General features: G+C 38.0%; 1 protein-coding gene across 11 annotated transcripts in view; it reads left to right on the top strand.

The window, feature by feature from the left end:
* RPS6KC1 (ribosomal protein S6 kinase C1) overlaps positions 1 to 15,429 on the top strand; it is a 321,171-nt gene that overhangs the window by 158,854 nt on the left and 146,888 nt on the right. For 10 of the 11 annotated variants that reach the window (XM_058700929.1, XM_058700930.1, XM_058700928.1 and 7 more), the window contains 2 exons: positions 10,273 to 10,355; positions 11,429 to 11,524. The exons of the other annotated variant lie outside the window; for it this stretch is intronic. In XM_058700929.1, the coding sequence (XP_058556912.1) occupies positions 10,273 to 10,355; positions 11,429 to 11,524 (179 nt within the window). The remainder of the gene's footprint in view (positions 1 to 10,272; positions 10,356 to 11,428; positions 11,525 to 15,429) is intronic. 11 annotated transcript variants of the gene reach the window in all.

The raw sequence follows: 15,429 nt of genomic DNA, 5'->3' as shown, positions 1-15,429 counted from the left end.
GTGACCTGGCTGAAGTCGGACGCTTAACCGACTGCGCCACCCAGGCGCCCCCCCCCCCCCCCCCCCACTTCTTATTTTATCTCACAAGAAGACAGTAGTGTAATGATACCTATAAACTCCCTCCAGCAGGTAATTCTTGGCTCTGGACTGCTGAATCAAGTTAAATCAAGGAGTTTTGACCCAACTTCCGCAGATCATTGCAGGATGCTCAGAACATGTTGCCAGGTCACCCCCACAACAAGAAATTCAGAGCTGGGTAGTGGTAGAAAAGCAGAATTAAGTATTTTGTCAAGTCTAGCCTGAATTCTCTGAGTGGGATGTGTCTTTATGTCCCAAGTGTGCACAATACAACTGGCCCAGGGCTTCAGGTAATTAAAATACCTGAAAACCAAAGGATTAATAATGAGGTGGTGGCAGGAAGCAAGGCTAGAGCCTGGGATGAGCCAGGGAAGCTAGTGTGTGTGAGGTAGGGCAGCACGCTTCTCCTGTCACCGTGTGGTGCTGTGAAGAGCGGAGCCCCAGCTGCCGTAGACTCTTCTCTCTGGAAAGTGTTGGCCTCTGTCACCAGGCTTCTCTGGATAATATTCTAATGAATTCGAGTCACGTGATACTGACAACTTTTAAGTAGTTCATATACGCTCCTCAACAGATGTGGCATTTGAATAATCAATGGAGCACAATGTTGGAGGACTTTATGGAATGTAGAATGGAGAAGTGGGCAGCCAACGTTTTCTAAAGTAGGATAAAATATGAAAAAAAGGAGCAAAATGCTCTTTTGAAATAATAGGCTACAAACATGCAAATTCCAGGCTCTAGCTAGTCTATTACTCTGAGAATTAAGATCTGCCTAAGAGATGTGAAACCTTAGGCAAGTGCCTTTCTTCTGTCCATATTCTTTCCTTTAAAATATGTGTTCTCTTTGAACAGTTGTGCACCTTCAGACTTTTAAACTTTAAATGTCTAAACTTGGATCATTTAGCTTATAGGTATTAGGGAAACAATTCAAACCTGGAACTAAAATGAAATTTCACTCTCATGGTTGATAGGGCTTTTAGTTTTGTTCTCAGTTGCAACATTTTGTCTTGTTTGAGGAAACTTGAAAAAAATCGTCTCTATATCTAAAATAATAAATACCCTTGGGAAAACTAAGTAGTGTAGATGTCCTACGATGCACTGGTTTTGATAACATTAAAAACAATAGTGATACTAATTATCTCACCAGACTGGCAGCCAGATATCGTAGCCAGCTTGCACATTTGTAGCACATTTCATGTGATTGTGTGCCTGGATTCCTCACATGGAGCAGGGGCGTGGGAAACCATGAGTTACCTCCCAATCCTGTCTTCTTCCTGCTCCCAGGGCTCTTCAGCTTTTCCCCTGGCCATATGTTATCCATGTCAGAGCAGACTGTAGCGGCCATTGCGCTCTGCAGAGAAGTGCCCTGGAAGGCGTCTGTTCTACCACCGTCTTTAAGCCACCGTCATCTCTTGCCTGGACTACTGTAGTCATCAGCTGACTGACCTCCATTCTCACCCTGCTTTAATCTGTGTTTCATTCAGCAGCCAGGGTGTGCTTTAGATAATGTTTGAAACTTTCTAGCCTACCATATATAAAAGTACGAAAGGCCTGAATGGAGATCTCTGTGCTCAGTGGAACTTAAGGAAAATGAATGTGATGAGGCCTTAGTAGAAGCTTTGAATGCCTTGAATGAGCAGTGCCACAGAACACAAGAAGGATCTATTTATTCAACAAACATTTATTAAGTGCCTCCTGTGTTCCAGGCACTGTGCCTAGGAGCTAGAAATAAGGGACATAATTGGTATAGTATCGATATAATTAATTTTGAAGACCTGTGTAAACAAAGAGACTACCCAAACAGAACACGTATACAGTTGGTTAACTGGAATGTTAATAGACCTTTACAGGTGAATAGTTGTATTTACAGAATTGTAATTTACCAAACTAACAAAAGATGTGCTTAGCTGTTTCTCTTCTTGCCATTTAGTTCCATATATTGTTGGATTAAAAACAAAAAAATGCTTTCTTCTGTGTTTCTTTCTCTTTGTTCTTTAGTCATCAGCTGTAGTGGAAGACTAATGCTCAGCCCCTGCATAGAAAATCTTTATACACAGCAAGCGCTGGTGAGAGAAATTGACTAGAATTTTGTAATTCTAGTCCCTTTCAATTAGCAACAGATGCTGCAGGGAAAGACTGTCTGTGTAGGAACACAGTACTAATGTTTCCATGCCCTAGCTGACATGAATGCTCATTGCCGAAGAAAGATGTTCTTTTCCTTGGTCCAAGTATGTCACTAATGATAGATCAGATTTTTTTTTTTTACACTTTTCTCTATTCCTATCGGAGGCCATTGTGGCTTAATTAATTTTTATATTGTCTTCTTCACCAAAGATCTCTCTTTTACCGTAAAAGCTAATAAGGTACTTGTGTTGTTTATGTTTCTCTTCTAAAAGTGAGAATTGGAATCCTTAAAGTCAGATATTTAACATAATTTTTTTAAACCCTGTGGCATTAGAAAACTGTATCTCTCTTTGCCCCCAAAATATGCTTATTACTGATTATCATTTTAATTTATTGCATGGATCTGTGCCTTTAAAATTGTTGCATCATTCTGATATTTGGATAAAGTGCTGTATCATTTATGTGACAGATTCTTCCAGCATCTAAATGTTGGTTTGACTATTACATAAATACTTTATTTGCAACAATTGTTGCAATTTCATTGCAACTTTTTTACTGAGTTTTATATGATCTTTTAATAAGAGTTCCACAGTTACTAGAACTTTGAGAGTGAAAAGAAATGAGGCTTCTAAGATTCTGTTTATTTAACAAGTATAGTTAAGAAAGTGGGAGAAATATTTAAATACTTATTCTGAAAATAAAATAATAAAGAAAATAGAATTTCTCTATATGTGAACTACTAAGAAAATTTACCCTATTTCCTACCGTGTCCTATAAGGAAGATAGCAACAGAAGAACATACTGCCAGAGGGAGGTTGTGGAATTGTCTGGAGGGTTTTGCAGCGGGTCTGGGCAACTGTGTTGTGAGTAAAAGGGTCCAGGGAAGGGTGACATGACCTGTGTGGGTCCCTTGGTGAGAAACCACAGAACAGAATCAAGTGATGGCCTCAGACTGGAAGCGTGCCTTATCAAATCCATCAGTGGACTAAATGTAGACTGTCAGACTCCCTTACTGACCAAGCAGTATAATAGTTACAGACCCTTAAAGAAAAGTAAATTCTGAATTTGCGATGTTGAGGGTACCAAATTGCTTAAAATGCAAGGTGATTCATCTTTGTGAAGCTTTGTAGAAAGGTTGGTCTTTATTTAAAGTGGGAGTTTGACATGCACTTTCTAGGTTTTTCAAATTCTATACAATTTCCAGCAGAGTCTTAACATTATCTTTGCTTATTTTTGAGTCATGTCTTTGGCAAATGCGTGTGTGTGGTTTAAACTGTGTAATCCTAAAAAGCAAGGCCTCTCTCTACCTGTACTTAGGTATATGTCGTGATTTCAGTAATGCTGGGATTGCATGCTCTCTCCAGGGTCTTTTGGTATATGTGCTGCCGAATCGAGCACTCTCTAGTGTCTTTCAGGTTTCCTCAAGTCTGAGAGTGCATACTTGGCTTCTTTTTCTTCACTTCTCGCGTAGGTATAGATATTTTATGATTTCTTAAGTCCAAGCTCTCTGGTTGTTTTGCTCCTGTATTTTTCAAGAGCAAGGTTTATTTTGGGGTCAGATTAACATTATTATTTTTGACTATAAGAGGGAGACTCGGGAAATATCATAAGGGCTGTAAAACTCTCTTACTGTATGTTTTAGCAAGCCCTTTGACAATAAGGTAACGTTACCGAGGCAGCACTGTTTTACTGAAAAATGTCTTGGCTTGTTGAAGAGTGTTCTATGAGGTGTTAGACATGAGTAAGACAAAGGTAGGCAAAGCACATTTTATGTTGTGATACCTTTATTGTTTTATTTAAACATGTTTATTCACTTGTGAAATATAGTTCGAATCATTAGTATGAATCAATGAGATTGTGTATTGTGTCAGAATGTGAGCATCGATACTGCTAAAATGAGAATTCTAGAATTTTACAAAACCGTTCTCACGTATTTGATGTCCTTAAAAATTTTTTGATGGATTGAAATCTAATCTGGAGCCAATTCTGTGTCTCCATGACGTTAAAAGATGAGAATGGTTACACTGAGTGACACTGATGCAATTCGTTTGTCACCAGATCTCTTAGGGAAAGAGAGCGGTGACGGTGGATAGAAAGAAGGAAGTGTGAGGAGTGCTAGTCATTTTAGCATAATCCCATTCTTTGGGCATTTAGGTTAATGGAGGGAGAAGTTTTGAGAAAGGCTCGTGAGTGCTTTTGAAAACACTTTTCAGGATCATAAAATTACAGGTAGAAAGAATGTTAGAGGTCCCGGCTGTCCTCATTTTCAGAGTAAGCTCAGTGTGACATACTCAGCCAGGGTCAAATGGTGGAATGACAATACATTTCTTTGATTCAAAGACAAAAATCTGGGATTCTTTGATAACACCATCTCTTTTTGAGTTTCTGTGGGAATAATCTGAGAATTTGTTTATTTTCTTAGGGAATAGTTTAGTTCTCCCCTCCATCACTTTGCTTCATGCCTATGGTAAGTATTGCACTTGTGGAGAATAAAGATACTATTTTACCACCCTGGAAATTGCAAATACAGAGTATCCTAGCAGGGGAAGGGCAGGTGCAGAAACTTGACCCGTTGGTTTTTAATAGGACAAATATTTGGAAACTGACACAAAAATGCTAAATTTATCCTTTAAAATGCTTTTGTGGTTTTTTTTTCCCCCAGAGATTTAAAACATTCAACATAGGAGTTTAAAGGGATTTCTAAGCTTCACTGTGTTTATACTTAAAAACAGCCTCACAAATTTATTTGTTAGGTACATATACCTGACTGTTCACCTAGTGTTTGTGGTAGTCATCATGTAGCTTTGTATATAAATCAGTGCTCTTGGTTTATACTGAAAGTTTTTGTGTAGATTTTGCAAGGACAGCAGTTTTAGAACAATGGTTTTGACAGTCACACAATCTCAGGCTTCTTTTTGGCAGTATAATTTCAGAGTATATCATTATTTTTTAATATAAGAATGATTGGTCCTTAAAGCATATTAAAGAGGCATCCAAAATCCTGCATCCTGATTATTAAAAGAAAAAGAGAATTCTGTTTGAAAATCCTGAAGAAGAAATTCCACAAGAACTTACTCTAGTTATTGTAATAATATAAATTCCCTGGCCATTAAGAAGTTCTTCTTTGTATCTTACCTAAATACAGAGCTCTTTGTTGTATTTTAGAGTCATCTGTGAAAACCAAGGTCAGTTGGTCATGATGTCAGTTTCACATTAATTAATGAATCCCTGCTTAATATAAAGTCATTTTGAAGAGCTTCAAGCTGCATTGTTAAGGGGGTGGATTTAAAACCTGTTTGGTGTCTTTATTTCCAGATTTCCATGAAAAAAAAAAAAAAAAGCCTTTTCAAAGTTGTTATCCTTCTTTACTGGCCCAATCAGAATAAAGATGGCATTCAGCCTAGGCACCTTCATCCTTTCAGAAGCAGTTTTTCTTAGAGTGGATGTCAGCAGTCTCTCTAGACCTGAAGTCAGAAAGCTTGAACAATTGACAACCAAGGGGAGGGAAGAAAGAGGAAGTAAGGGGAGAGGAAAAGAAGCCAGCTGTCAGTGGAAGAAAGAAGAGGGGAAGATCAAGGACAGATGGAGAAAGAAATGGGGGACACAAGAAGTAGACTAAAGTTGGCAGGTGCCTCCTGGACGGAAGAGCAAGCCAAGGGAAGAGTGGGAAGTAATTGGCTTTAGGACCTGGGTGGGTCTCTTGGTACTGTACTGCCTGTGTTGCCTCACTTAGATTGGGGCCCACCAAACACTGTGATAATCCACATCTGAAGCAGTGTGTTGGTCATTATTTACCTGTTTATTTATCTTTCTTTGGCAGAAAATTGAGAGGGATTTCAAAGCAGCATAAAACTAATGAACCTAGTTCTTAGAGTCCTTAGTTGAGCAAATTCATGGAAACCAGTAAAGGGATACACGTTGTCTGTCTCATGACGTACCTCTCAAACTTTTCTACCTGAGTACCTCTGACTGTAGAGGTGGTATGGAATGGGTACCCCGGGGGACGAGTGAAATATGATCCTGAAGTTTCTCTGAAGTCTGTTTAGCTTGTAAATCCATGCAAATTTTACATTGTGGTCCCTGAATAGATCTGTGTTTCCCTTAATAGTAAAACAATATCCTCCTCCCTCCTCCACCCCCCACCCCCCCCACCCCCCCATATATGAAATCCTTTGATGCTCAGGAAGATGTACTATGCTTATCTGGTAACTTCAGGGACCACCCATTGCCCCTTTTCCCCCAATAGTGGTACATTTCACCCAGTGCACATTCCCAGCAGTGATACGGGAAACAGACATAACCTGGTAGCTTTCACTTGGGTAGGGTACACTGGCGATGGCACTTTGGACTTTTCACTGAATAAAAAGGTGCCTTTATAAATTATGTTAGCCATTGATTGTATTACATAGACTTACCTCAGCAGCCCTCTGCTCAATTCTAGTAGGAAACCTTCATGAGCAGAGGCTTGGAGTGTGGCGCTAGTCTAGAGCTCCTTAGGGTGTGTTGTTAGACCCTGTAAAACTATCTCATTAACTTTCACAATTTTCTTTGAGCTGATTGGGTCAGATGTTCCTCTTCCCTGGACACACAAATGCAATATTCTTGCTCCTCCAAGGTCATCATAAGAACTTACTTAAGTTCTCTGTAAGTTTGGAAATTTAAAATCATTTGCATAAAATGTTGAACAGTCCTTACACATAGTAAGCAGTGAATAAATGTTAGGTGCTGTTTCATTGTTGTAACTGTCATTATTGCAATATGTGCCTACTGTGAGCAAGGCAACATTCATACATGGAATGTGAGACTTGATGGCTGATCAGTCATTTTGGGTCTTGAGCTGTGAACAGATAGCGCCTTTACAAAACTAAGAAATATATACTTCCTACTATACGATTGAAGAACATAGAATAATAAATTCTTGAACAAAAAGATACTAAAATAATGAAACCATTAACTATGCTAACCTTGATTTTCGTTTCGCATGATTTAGCAATGTAGCCAGCTGATGGAGTTATGTGGAAGAATAGCACCCAGCATAGTGCCTAGTTCGTACTGCTTATGTATGTTGGTTGAATGAATATGATAGGTTGAGACTCATTACGGAGGCCGGGATATATACATGCCTGAGTAAGCAAGGCATCTAAACGTTACTTAATGGTCAGGGAGAAGCCATTTCAGAATTTTGGACAGGGAAATGATGTAGTCCATTGCTTGCTTTAGACTGGAAGGAAATGTGCAAAAAGTTATATTTGATGACTAGACTATGGGGTTTTTGCTTGTTTGTTTATTTTTGTTTTGTTTTGTTTTTTTTTTAGTTTTCTTAAGTTTCTAATAACTTACACCCTTCCTAAAGTTTCTAGAGCATGCTTCTGAAGGTGACAGAGGCTCTCTACAGGGAGGTTGGGAAATGAGTGGGGGCAGTGAATTTGAATCTGGGAAAGGCAGCATAAATACTTTGAATGAGATCTCCCAAGGAGTTGTCCTTTAAGAGAATCACTATTTTAGAAAATCCTTGAGTATCAAAATCATAGAGTTTAGAGCTAAATTTAGCTGACAGGCCCTCAGATCTAACCTTCTTCCAACCCTCTGTTCTGGATGAGATCAAGTGAATTCCTCAGGGCCCTTAACCCAGGACTCCTGATATCTAGTCCATTGCTCTCTCTGGTATATAATACATTTCTGCTGTGGGGAAAGGACGTAGGCGGACTCTTAGGGAGGACTGGCCTGCATAGCTTCATCTTCTTGCACCAGCACAGGCGAATGGTTTCATGTCATCTCTTTCAAATGCACAACTTAGCTAGCTGTTCAGGTAGGTTCATAAGTATAAGCATGAAAATAAACATCTCCCCACCTCAGAGGTAAATCACTAAAATATTTTGTCGTATTTTCTCACTAGTCTTTTTTTCAAACATATACTTCTAAAATTAGAATTCTATTGTTTTCTAGCTTGTTTTTTAAAATTTAATATACCCATTTACTTATAGGCTTAAACTTTGCATGAATATATCATTTAAAATGCTCGTGTAGGGGCGCCTGGGTGGCGCAGTCAGTTAAGCGTCCGACTTCAGCCAGGTCACGATCTCGCGGTCCGTGAGTTCGATCCCCGCGTCAGGCTCTGGGCTGATGGCTCGGAGCCTGGAGCCTGTTTCCGATTCTGTGTCTCCCTCTCTCTCTGCCCCTCCCCCGTCCATGCTCTGTCTCTCTCTGTCCCAAAAATAAATAAAAAACGTTGAAAAAAAAAAAAAATCAAAAAAAAATAAAATAAAATAAAATGCTCGTGTAATAGTATTCCATCATATTGATGTGTGTGTGTGTTTACATACACATACACACATTATGCAAATATATATACGATGCATATATAATTAAGTCTCTATTGTTAGATAAATAGTTCTCAGTTTTTCAAGCAAGCTGCTATTTCCTAGATGCATGTGGCATCAGGAGGACTAGGAGACTTTTGGTCATTCACACAATATTTCAAGTAGTTAAATATCTATGTTTGCTTTGTACCACCTGGCTGAGAGCAGCTAGTTCGAGGACGGAGGTTGCGATTTGGCACGGAGCATGTCATGAGAGGAAGGCCTGGGCAGGAGCTCGTGTGAAGGGATGTAGTTCTCCACAGACCACTTGAGTTCCAGAAGAAGAGGGTAGGTGCCAGGATATGAACGAAGATGCTGAATAGGAAGAATTTCAGTATTTTCATAGGAGTGGCTCTGTTTTCTTTTTCTTTCAATTTTTAATGTTTATTTTTGAGAGAGAGAAAGACAAAGTGTGAGTGGGGGAGGGGCAGAGAGAGCCAGAGACACAGAATCTGAAGCAGGTTCCAGGCTCTGAGCTGTCAGCACAGAGCCCAACGCTGGACTCGAACTCATGAACCATGAGATCATGACCTGAGCCAAAGTTGGATACCCAGTCAACTGAGCCACCCAGGCGCCCCTGTTTTCTTTTTCCGGTCCACCTGACCTTTGCTCCAAGACTTAAAGCTAAAGCTGTTTTGTGAGTTTGTGCTTCTTCCCCCCAGTAGATTTACTAAGTGTTGGTTAAAAGGCTGGGCACGTGAGCATCACTTCAGTTACTTCCAAGTTCCAACCTAACTACTTAAAAACTTTTGAACAGTATTTTTATGATTTGTGGGTTACCCTGCACATGAATAATAAACATGTTTTGTTGGCCAAATGGAAGTGAAAGGGCAAACATTGACAGGCTTGGTGACTAATTGAATGTCTTTAGGAAAGGACAGGAAGGCATCAAACATGACCCAAGGGCTACGAGGGCTACAAGCCCTACAAGAACTGGTGAAGTGAGGAGCAGTTGCTGAGTTGTGGGGAAACCTGCAAGGTGATACCTGAAAACTGTTACATTTCAGGAACTTCAGGGACAACGCAGACAAAACTGTGTTGATATTTGTGGGTATCCTGAACACACCCTTACCTTAACCGGTAGTTTTAGGGCTTAATGCTTTAACCTGTCTGTGTGTACTTCTAAATATCAACATGGGTAAAGTTGCATTTCACATGCTCCTTCTTCAGTTGAAAACAATTGATTATGTAGGAAAGGGATGGTACTATAAATCAGGTTTTAGTTCTGCTACTGATTTACTATATGACATTGGACAAGGCATTTCACCTCTCTGGTTTCTAATCTATAATTAAAAGGATAATTACTGGTTTAAATAATTTTTGAAGTCCCTTCTGAACCTAGAGCCTTTATTTCTAAAACAAAAAATGACCCCTGAGGTAGAGTTGGCTCTACTTTCTTGAATTTGAAAAATTAAGCAAAATGCTGATCTCGTAGATTCATATAACTTTTAAGTGTAGCTTCTTGAAGGTGTCCCTCTATCAACTAAAGAACAAATGTCTCAGTTTAATATATGACTGCATCAAAAAAAAAAAAAAAAATGCAACCACAGTAGGTGACCAAAGGGGATAAGTAACTTTCAGGAATTTTGAAAGCCCAGTAGTATTTAGTATATGCTCTCTCAGCATTAAAAAGGTCACCTTGCTAATACATGTTAATTTTGAAAGTTGAATTGACCTTTGGAATTTTAATATCAACCTTTTTTGGTGTGTTTAGAGGTTGGAGCAATCACAGAAGAAACGGAAGCGTGTGATTGGTGGAGTTTGGGTGCTGTTCTCTTTGAACTTCTTACTGGCAAGGTGAGCAGTGACCTGGACATTTAATAAATTTACCCAGATGCTACCTGGATTTCAAATTGAGAACATTTAGCCTTTGCCTTCAGTTGTTAGATCAGGGAGGAAATAGGGAAACCTTCGATATAAAAAAGAAAAGCAGAAAAATGGAAGTTTATCAAGATTCCAGATTTTTTAAAAAAGTGGATTGTATTACATTGACTAAACGATCAGATTCCATTAAATCATAGTGTGAGTGTGCAGAAAGATGACTAAACGTTCTTTCTCTCCATTTTCTATGATGCAGTTTCAACGGCGTTAAGTCTGTAACATTCATGTAAGGATGTATTAGAATTCTCTGGATGTTTTTAAACATCTTGCTGGAAACCAGGAGGGAATTCTCATTTTAGAAAATTAATGTAGATATAAAAGGTAACATTAGCTTTATTCTCAACACTAAATTTTTCCTATCTGTTCTGGCTTAAGGACAGAATTTATACTCCCTCTGATCAATAACTTTTAAGTAAGATGTTTGAGGTTAATAGACTTTAATAGAGTGTTGTGCACACTGCCTCCTGGGAGGAAAACAGAGGAAATGAGCAGTAGTACTTTTCTAAGTAGTCAGTCCTCTACCGTAAATATGCAGGTAATGCTGAACTCTTAAGATTGTTGTGGATTGTTACAAATCACCTACACATACAATTAAATCATAAAGTGCCATAAATGTAGAAATCATTATTATTAACCAGTTCTAAACTTAGAAGGTTTTTAAGACCATTAAAAAATCAGAGATACCAACTCCCTTTTTAGTTTTCTTGTGTAATGTTAGCTTTTCTATTATGAGCTGTTCACTGTATAACTAAGGGAAAAGGGCTAGAAGCCTAAGCTTATGATGTGATGTTGATGACTGCCTTCATTTCTGTTAGATATTCTGTATCTCGTGGCCCTTGTCCTAAACTGCTTAGGCGACGCTGTGTTGATCACTACACCCCCAGTGAAGATGGTTGTTAAGCTTTCTGTACTTTGCTGTCCATAAATCCTGTGATAGAACAGAAATGATGTTATTTGGGATAAGAAGTGTACCTGATTGATTGTTTCAGACTCTGGTTGAGTGCCATCCAGCAGGAATAAATACTCACACTACTTTGAACATGCCAGAATGTGTCTCTGAAGAGGCTCGCTCACTCATACAACAGGTAATTTAATTGACCTATATTGACCAAGCATATCAACCACGCAAATTAGCTGACTACATAGCTCCAAAACCTTAAAGAAATTAGTTTTGGGCAAGAAAGACTCATTACTAATTACACATTCAGAACTAATACTGTGCATGGTTAGGCCTCTGCTTTTATTTAAGTGTTAGTGAGGTCAGAGAGAACAGTTAAAACTTATTGGTATTTCAGTGTTTTTTTCTCAAAAATCTAGGCTAATGTTTAATTAATTCCATATATTTATATAGGTGTGAGATTTAAGTATCATTTTTAGCTTGTCTGGAGCTGCTCTTGTTTTTGCTATTCCATTTTTTAACCATATGAATGGTTATTTTCTTTCTTTTTTTAAATGGCTATTTTTAATCTCTAATTCATATTTAGAAACTTAGGAATAGGCAGTTCAGGTTGCTTTGCAGAAAAGTGGTGTTAGAAAATCTTGCGGAGTTCGATTACTCCTAGCTTCATCGATGGAAGTTGGGCATTGATGTCAGTTAATGCATTTTCGGTGGCTTTAAAGAAAGAGACTATTGATAATTAAAGTTCAGTATCTCAGAGGTAGGCTTGGAACTCTAGTGAGCTTCTTAAATTGATTCCCCACATTGAAAATGTTCCTCTAGTTTTGAATAGTGAGTTTTGGTGAGTCTGCTGAGGGTTGTCAGCATTGGGTAAGATGGGCACACAGCAAATCAGCAAGAATTGTCAGGCCTAGGATCCTTATAGTTTTATGAGAAACGTAAGGGGGAAAGTTACTTGAAAAAGTTCAAGAACTAACATTTTTGTTTCATGAAACCTGAATTATTATTTTTCTAATCAGAGAAAACGAAACTTAAAAAAAAAAAAGGAAAAAGGGGAGGAGAGAATATATTAAGAAGAGAATGACCTAGTATTTTCTTGAAGAGTAGTGAGTGATTTGGGTTCCATTCAACAAATACATGCACAAATATGGGCAAGACATAGTGCTATAAGCTATAGAGGTAAGACTGACAAGTAACTGTATCACTGATGGGTTTGATAAAAGCTGTCAGAGGCTTAAAAAATACTTGGCCAGTTAAGATAAGGAGGGGTTATAACTGATACGGTGATAGTATTAGGAAAGTTTTTATGTAGTGAATGATATTTTTGTGGAGCCCTCAAATTTTGGCATGACAAGGTGGGATGTTGGGGAAGTAGCTGGGTGGATCGAACAGCTTCAGCAAGGAAAAGATTGGTCCAAAAGACCCAAATTAGGAAATCAAAAGCTTGGCTTATCTGGAGTGGAGGCATAAATGTAGGAATGAGTCATAGTACTAGATGAATGTGGAAAGGTAAGTTGGAGTTCTCTTATGAGGTTCTTTTATCATGATAACCAGGGAAGAGTGATTCTATTCAATTCAGCAAAAATAAATAAGTAAGTAAGTAAGTAAGTAAGTAAGTAAATAAATAAATAAAAAAAATAATAATGGATATTTGGAGTTTCGGGGCAGAAGATAAAAGGATCAGAGTTGTGCTTCAGGAAGATTAAATTTTTCCGGGGAATATAACACAGAAAGAAACATAACCAGGTTGGAAATAATGAGGTGCGAATACCATTGAGCACTTTGCAAAAGGATTAAGAGGTAATGCAAAGACACAGAACGCATTTCATTCTAATGGGGAAAAAAGGACAGCTACTCATTTGATTTCATCTTATTTGTTGTGGCACAACATGATAAATTCCAAATATTTGTTTTGTAAATAATTTGAGGAAGGCTAGCAAATGCTATTTTTTTGTTTCTCACCTTAAAGTTGTTGTTATATAATACTGAGAATAGAATTCCCTGCATTAATTTATAAAGGCCTGCTGCTCCTGTCTTTATGGGAAGGTATGTTATAAAGGAATCTTGGCCTAAAGTATGTTAAATCTTAAATCCCCCAATACAGATATGTCTATATTATATAGTAAATCAGCATTCTGTCATTGGCCTAAGGAAACTACCATTCATGTTGAGGAAACATCATCAGGAAAGGGAAAAGGGGTCTCTTGACATGATTAGCAATTTGTCATTTTGACTTTTCCTCTTCCACTACCTCACAGGTCATAGGGGTCACTTTTTTAAAAAATCACAAAATGATTTATATGGAAATAATTATTCTGCTTTGGGGAGATTTTCCCCTCTTTGGACTTCTAGCTCCTTGCTTTCTTCCTAGACTTCATAATCCCCTGTACCTGTTGTTCAGTCATCTCAGTCACATGAATGGTGCTAGAGTAGACATAGTTACATTTTAAATGCAATTAAAAAGAATATGCTTACATTTTACAAACCCTCAGAACATGTATGTTTGTACTTCACAGTGTATATTTAGTTAATTATGACACAGTTCTTTTGTCACTTGAAAAATGTTACATGAGAAAAAGTCCTTCAAAACAAATTTTTGTGTCTTCATTGCTTAACTTTACTGCCTGAACATTCTTTAGGAGGAAGGAGGCTGGCAGTGACTCTTTTTGGTTTTGCCACTGGCTGACACATTTGCTTGAGCAATAGAATCTTTATGTGGTCTCTCTTGAGGCTGGTATAGTATTTAAAATGGCAGGATAGGGGCACCTGGGTAGCTTAGTTGGCTCAGTTGGTTAAGCGGTGACTCTTGATTTTGGCTCAGGTCATGATCTTGTAGTTCAGGAGTTTCAGCCCCTCATTGGGCTCTGCATGACTGTGTAGAGCCTGCTTAGGATTCTCTCTCTCTCCCTCTGGGCCCCTCCCCTGCTTTCACTCTCTCTCTCTCTCTCTCTCTCTCTCTCTCACTCTGTCACTCTCCCTCTCTCTCAAAATAAGTAAATAAACTTTAAGAAATAAGTAAATAAAATGGCAGGATAAACAAGATAGTCATGGGTAAAATAATTATATTTTTGCCTATAAATTTGTATTTGCAAATTTGTAGCAAAGTTCATGAACTAATTAAATTGACTTTAGTCCTATAAATTTGTATTTGCAAATTTGTAGCAAAGTTCATGAACTAATTAAATTGACTTTAGTAATAGGCAAAATTGGAACCTTTATTGGAATTTCATAATGAGGTCATGTTTTGGAAAGAATGGGAGTGGAAAAGCCAATTGTAACAAGAAAGAACTTTTTAAAAAAAGTTTATTAATTTTTGAGAAAGAGAGCAAGAGTGCATGTGTGTGCATGAGTGGGGGAGGGTCAGAGAGAGAAAGAATCCCAAGCAGGCTCCACACTGTCAGTGCAGTCTGATGTGGGGCTCGAACTCATAATCCGTGAGATCACGACCTGAGCCGAAATCAAGAGTTGAACGCTTAACCAACTGAGCCACCCAAATGCCCCAAGAAGAAAGAACTTTCACATGTTATTATGTGTACCGAAATATATAAAAATATGCTATAGTTATATTTAATTCTTACCACTGTTTGATATTTTAAATTTATATTAAATTGTGTGATGCCTTCCACATTTCAATCAGTTAGACATGGATTGTCAGATTTTGAAAATGGATTTGATACATTTGGGATATTCTTAACAGTGTTTGTTTTATAATAGCAGCTTTTCACTTAACACGATTTAGCAACATCTAATATAAAAATTTTTTGAACAGTTAGCTTTAATAAATAGTGATTTTGAATGCTAGATACAATAATCTCAGATAAAAAGATTGAATACAGTCTTTTGAAGTATATGCTTCATGCCCCTGTGTGTTTGGTAATATTAAAGTGAATAGATTCTTGGCATTTGCAGATTACATACTCATGAGGCAGTGTAATGTTATGTTTAAGAGCATGCATTCTAGAGCTGCAGTGCCTAAATTCAAATCTTGTCTTTGCTACTTACTACTTGTATGATCTTAAATAAGTTACTTAATTTCTCTGAATCTGTGTTCTCTCATCTATAGAGAGAATCGAATAGTAGTTATTCATAGAG

The sequence above is a fragment of the Neofelis nebulosa genome, chromosome 15 (assembly GCF_028018385.1).
Source record: "Neofelis nebulosa isolate mNeoNeb1 chromosome 15, mNeoNeb1.pri, whole genome shotgun sequence".
Lineage (NCBI taxonomy): Eukaryota > Metazoa > Chordata > Mammalia > Carnivora > Felidae > Neofelis > Neofelis nebulosa.
The sequence above is the reverse complement of the archived record's forward strand: the minus strand, read 5'-3'. Positions and strand labels throughout refer to the sequence as shown.